This window comes from Xyrauchen texanus, chromosome 18 (genome assembly GCF_025860055.1).
Source record: "Xyrauchen texanus isolate HMW12.3.18 chromosome 18, RBS_HiC_50CHRs, whole genome shotgun sequence".
Taxonomy (NCBI): Eukaryota; Metazoa; Chordata; class Actinopteri; order Cypriniformes; family Catostomidae; genus Xyrauchen; species Xyrauchen texanus.
This window is the reverse complement of record NC_068293.1, coordinates 31,646,299-31,652,336: the sequence shown is the minus strand read 5'-3', so window position 1 is coordinate 31,652,336 and position 6,038 is coordinate 31,646,299. Positions and strand designations below refer to the sequence as shown.

The 6,038-nt window shown below is 39.0% G+C and overlaps 1 protein-coding gene across 2 annotated transcripts in view; it reads right to left on the bottom strand.

Annotated features, from left to right (window-relative positions):
• Nucleotides 1-50: 50 nt before the first annotated feature.
• The window catches only part of LOC127658752 (cohesin subunit SA-2-like), a 29,564-nt gene continuing 23,576 nt past the window's right edge, over nucleotides 51-6,038 (bottom strand). For both annotated transcript variants that reach the window (XM_052148233.1, XM_052148234.1), the window contains 5 exons: nucleotides 2,623-2,777; nucleotides 2,141-2,269; nucleotides 1,517-1,722; nucleotides 651-705; nucleotides 51-564 (listed from right to left, as the gene is read on the bottom strand). In XM_052148233.1, the coding sequence (XP_052004193.1) occupies nucleotides 447-564; nucleotides 651-705; nucleotides 1,517-1,722; nucleotides 2,141-2,269; nucleotides 2,623-2,777 (663 nt within the window). In that variant the 3' untranslated portion in view covers nucleotides 51-446. The remainder of the gene's footprint in view (nucleotides 565-650; nucleotides 706-1,516; nucleotides 1,723-2,140; nucleotides 2,270-2,622; nucleotides 2,778-6,038) is intronic.

Genomic DNA, 6,038 nt, shown 5'->3' with positions numbered 1-6,038 from the left:
AGGTCCAGATCATACTATTACAGGTTATATTTTGTGATGTAAATCTAGTGTTTTACATATCATATTTGAAAGTGCATCTTTTCAAGCCCCCAGGATGGCCTGGTTTGTTACAGTTTCACCATAATCTTTTTAAAAGCAATCATTCATTTGAGTTTAACCCAGAACTGTGGATAGGCAATGCATCTTGATATTCAGCCAATAAAGTACACAATGCTTTATCTGCCTTGAGCTTACTTTTAGCTCTTTTGGTCCATACAATGCAAATAAATGGTCTATAAGTCTTAAAAAAATTATTGATAAAAGCAACGCAAAGTGTAATTCTTTTCAGCACCAGCATACTAGGTCTGGATTTGATCATGATTACGGTTCAAAATGGAAAAAAATTTAATGAGACTAAATATAAAAAATAAAACACAACAGTCCCTTGACAAGCATGGTCTACATTACTAGACCTCTATGTCAACATCCACCTCATCTCTGTTCCTTGGACCTTTATCAGATATGAGACTGCTGGTCATCTGGTCTCTGGTCAATAGGGCAAGTTGGACCTTTGATTCATCAGGACTGCACATTGAAGGAAAAACAATATCATGTGACTCAAGTGACTGACTCTTTTGCACACTGTCAATAAGAACTTTAACTGACCTCACCTTTTTAGAAGCATGTTTCCCTTTGGTTCTATAGAGGGTGAAAGAAATCTTTGATCTGTCGAAAATGGGGATTATTAGGATGAGATGAGCCGCATTCAAAGCCATTGTACAATGCAGATTAATTCGGCAAGTTATTTTTGGGCTTATTTGCTTTATTATAATGCTGGGAATATGTTCGGCCGATGCAACATCTGATAAATACTTTTAGGTTGTGACTGTTATTATAAATCTATACTGGTGATTTTAAAAGCAAACATTTAAAGGAATAGTTAACCCAAAAATTTTAATTCATTTACACGCCTTCATGCCATCCCAAATGTGTATGACTTTTTGCCTTCTGCAGAACACAAACTTAAGATTTTTAGAAGAATTTCTCAGCTTTGTTGGTCCTTGCAATGCAAGTGAATGGTGGCCAGAACTCAGATGGTCCAAAAATGATAAAGCAGCATAAAAGTAATCCATATGATTGATCGTTAAATCCATGTCCTCTGAAGAAATATACAGATTTAAGTCCTTTTGCACTATCAAAATCCACCTTTGACAAGCCGCAACCAGTATGTGGCTGAATGTGAAAGTGTGTTGATTTATAGTAAAAAAGGACTTCATCTGTTTCTAACCCACACCAATCATATTGCTTCAGAAGATTTAACCACTAGAGAACTGTAGACCACTCATTTGCATTGTATGGACACATTTTTGTGTTCTGATGAAGAGAGTAAGTCATAAGATAGTATGAGGGTGAGTAAATTATGAGATACATTTGGGCAAACTATCCCTTTAAGGTGCATGTTATTTTTTTAAGGGCCTGTTTATTGTATTATTATAAACCCAGATGTGGATTCCTCTCACTCAATGAGAGGTCTTACCTTCAGCGTTTACTTGATTCATAGAGGGTGATCTGGAGTGATTCGTGAGGGAGGGCTGTTTGTTGGTGTCAGAGCTGATAAAGGAGATGGCATCTTCTCCCTCAGCCGTGCCCATCAGAGATGCTTTGTAGTAAATAAGTGGCATCCAGCTCTCCTCTCTATTGTTGATTACCTGCTCACCAGCAAACTTCTGCAAATAACTGTAGCTAAGGGGAGATAACCCATTTAAAAATGTAAAATGTTATCTGACATGGTAAGACAAGTAAGAGGTGAAAAATGATTTTGAAATAAGGTTAATGCAAAATCTAGCCAAAAAAAAATGCATTTTGTGGGACAGTTCACCCAAACATTCTGTCATCATTTTTTTACCTTCATGTTGTTGTTCTTTCTTCAATGGAAAACAAAGGGAGATGTAAGCAGAATGTTAGCCTCAGTCACCATTCACTTTCATTTAATCTTTTTCCATGAAATTAAAGTGAATGGTGACCGAGCTAATCTTCTTTTGTGTTCCATGATGTCATATGGATTTGGAACAAGATACGGGAGATTAAATTGACAGATTTTCCTTTTTGGGTGAACTTTAAGTTTATTTTTTGGGGGGATTCTGACTCTGCTTTAACTTACACTGTCTTTTTGTCAGGTTTGAGCAGCTTGCTGGAAAATTCGCTGAGGATGGTGAGGTATGAGATGTACGGTGGGGATTGTTTCTCAGACTGCTGAATGAATCCTTTGAAAACAAACTCAATGCCATCCCTGCACAAAGAAACTCAGATGTCATTGGGACTAACTGATCCATTCACAACTAGTATATTTCCTTTTAAGACCTGAATATTGTTTCTCCAATCCATCTATATTTGTATTCTAATATGAGATCAGAACAGCTTCTGGCTAAATGAGCTCAAGGTTGCTTCCTCAACCCTGAAATAACCAAAGGCAAGACTCTTATGCACTGGCTAGATGAAGCCGTCTTGGAATAACTATTTTTATTGATGCACAAAAATAGAAATCATTTGGTTTTAGCAGAGTAATAGCACTCTGTAACCCATCTAAAACCAAGTCATTTAACTGTGAATCAGTTGTAGAATAAGCAGAGTTGACAGCAGTACCTGTGGATCATGGCTAGGGACTCGCGGGATTTGATCTGGTCCCAGCCAAACGTGAGGGAGAAGCGTCTGGCCAGCTCTTTGATGCTGCTGTAGGTCTGAATCCTGGAGCTGCATGTGTTCCCTCTGTCCTGCTCCTGCTTTAGCCTCAGGTACAGCTGAACAAAAAAGTTGAATTCAATTTAAGAGACGGACTTTCATACAGTTTACATTAGAAAATCTGTAATTCTGCAATTATTTCTATGTGCATTAAATCTCAATCATCATATGCAATCATTTGAATCAAATCGCTTAACATTTATTTTATCAAATTAATTACAAGATATAACGATTAATTCCTAAAATTATCTCATTTATAAATATTTGCAGAAGAAGGCCCTCAAAAAACAATAACTGAACATACAGTATTTTGATGAAATAATTATATATATATATATATATATATATATATATATATATATATATATACACACACACATACACAGGCGTATGCAAAAGTTTAGACACCCCTGACAATTTCCATGATTTTCATTTATAAATAATTGGGTGTTTGGATCAGCAATTTCATTTTGATCTATCAAATAACTGAAGGACACAGTAATATTTTGGTAGTGAAATGAGGTTCATTGGATGAACAGAAAATGTGCAATATGCATCAAAACGAAATTAGACAGGTGCATACATTTGGGCACCCTTGTCATTTTGTTGATTTGAATACCTGTAACTACCTAGCACTGATTCATTGGAACACAATTGGTTTGGTGAGCTCATTAAGCCTTGAACTTCATAGTGCATCCAATCATGAGAAAAGGTATTTAAGGTGGCCAATTGCAAGTTGTTGTTCTCTTTCACTCTACTCTGAAGAGTGGCAACATGGGGGCCTCAAAACAACTCTTAAATGACCTGAAAACAAAGATTGTTCAACATTATGGTTTAGGGGAAGGCTACAAAAAGCTATCGCAGAGATTTAAGCTGTCAGTGTCCACTGTGAGGAACACAGTGAGGAAATGGAAGACCACAGGCACAGTTCTTGTTAAGGCCAGAAGTGGCAGGTCAAGTAAAATATCGGAGAGGCAAAGGCGAAGGATGGTGAGAACAGTCAAAAACAGCCCACAGACCACCTCCAAAGACCTACAACATCATCTTGTTGCAGATGGTGTCACTGTGCATCGTTCAACAATTCAGCGCACTTTGCACAAGGAGAAGCTGTACGGAAGAGTGATGCGGAAGAAACCTTTTCTGCACACACGCCACAAACAGAGGTATGCAAATGCACATTTGGACAAGCCAGCTTCATTTTGGAGAAGGTGCTGTGGACTGATGAAACAAAGACTTATTTGGTCATAACAAGGGGCGTTATGCATGGCGGCAAAAGAACACAGCGTTCCAAGACAAACACTTGCTACCCACAGTAAAATTTGGTGGAGGGTCCATCATGCTGTGGGGCTGTGTGGCCAGTGCCGGTACTGGGAATCTTGTTAAAGTTGAGGGTCGCATGGATTCCACTCAATATGAGCAGATACTTGAGAATAATGTAGAGGAATCAGTCACAAAGTTGAAGTTACACTGGGGCTTGATATTTCAACAAGACAACGACCCAAAACACTGCTCAAAATCTACTCTGGCATTTATGCAGAGGAACAAGTACAATGTTCTGGAATGGCCATCCCATTCCCCAGACCTGAATATCATTGAAAATCTGTGGGGTGATTTGAAGCGGGCTGTCCATGCTCGGCAACCATCAAACTTAACTGAACTGGAGATGTTTTGCAAGGAGGAATGGTCCAAAATACCTTCATCCAGAATCCAGACACTCATTACAGGCTATAGGAAGCGTCTAGAGCCTGTTATTTCTGCTAAAGGAGGCTCAACTAAATATGTGATATTTCTGTTGGGGTGCCCAAATTTATGCACCGGTCTAATTTCATTTCGATGCATATTGCACATTTTCTGTTCATACAATAAACCTCATTTCACTACTGAAATGTCCTTCTGTTATTTGATAGATCAAAATGAAATTGCTGATCCAAATACCCAATTATTTATAAATGAAAATCATGGAAATTGTCAGGTGTGCCTAAACTTTTGCATACGCCTGTATATATCTATATATATATATATATACACTCACCTAAAGGATTATTAGGAACACCATACTAATACTGTGTTTGACCCCCTTTCGCCTTCAGAACTGCCTTAATTCTACGTGGCATTGATTCAACAAGGTGCTGAAAGCATTCTTTAGAAATGTTGGCCCATATTGATAGGATAGCATCTTGCAGTTGATGGAGATTTGTGGGATGCACATCCAGGGCACGAAGCTCCCGTTCCACCACATCCCAAAGATGCTCTATTGGGTTGAGATCTGGTGACTGTGGGGGCCATTTTAGTACAATGAACTGATTGTCATGTTCAAGAAACCAATTTGAAATTATTCGAGCTTTGTGACATGGTGCATTATCCTGCTGGAAGTAGCCATCAGAGGATGGGTACATGGTGGCCATAAAGGGATGGACATGGTCAGAAACAATGCTCAGGTAGGCCGTGGAATTTAAACGATGCCCAATTGGCACTAAGGGGCCTAAATTGTGCCAAGAAAACATCCCCCACACCATTACATCACCACCACCAGCCTGCACAGTGGTAACAAGGCATGATGGATCCATGTTCTCATTCTGTTTACGCCAAATTCTGACTCTACCATCTGAATGCCTCAACAGAAATCGAGGCTCATCAGACCAGGCAACATTTTTCCAGTCTTCAACTGTCCAATTTTGATGAGCTCTTGCAAATTGTAGCCTCTTTTTCCTATTTGTAGTGGAGATGAGTGGTAACCGGTGGGGTCTTCTGCTGTTGTAGCCCATCCGCCTCAAGGTTGTGCGTGTTGTGGCTTCACAAATGCTTTGCTGCATACCTCGGTTGTAACGAGTGGTTATTTCAGGCAAAGTTGCTCTTCTATCAGCTTGAATCAGTCGGCCCATTCTCCTCTTACCTCTAGCATCAACAAGGCATTTTCGCCCACAGGACTGCCGCATACTGGATGCTTTTCACACCATTCTTTGTAAACCCTAGACATGGTTGTGCGTGAAAATCCCAGTAACTGAGCAGATTGTGAAATACTCAGACCGGCCCGTCTGGCACCAACAACCATGCCACGCTCAAAATTGCTTAAATCACCTTTCTTTCCCATTCTGACATTCAGTTTGGAGTTCAGGAGATTGTCTTGACCAGGACCACACCCCTAAATGCACTGAAGCAACTGCCATGTGATTGGTTGATTAGATAATTGCATTAATGAGAAATTGAACAGGTGTTCCTAATAATCCTTTAGGTGAGTGTATATATATATTAAACTATATTTACATAAATAATTTTAAATATATTGAAATATAATCATTCAGATAATTACAATGCATCAC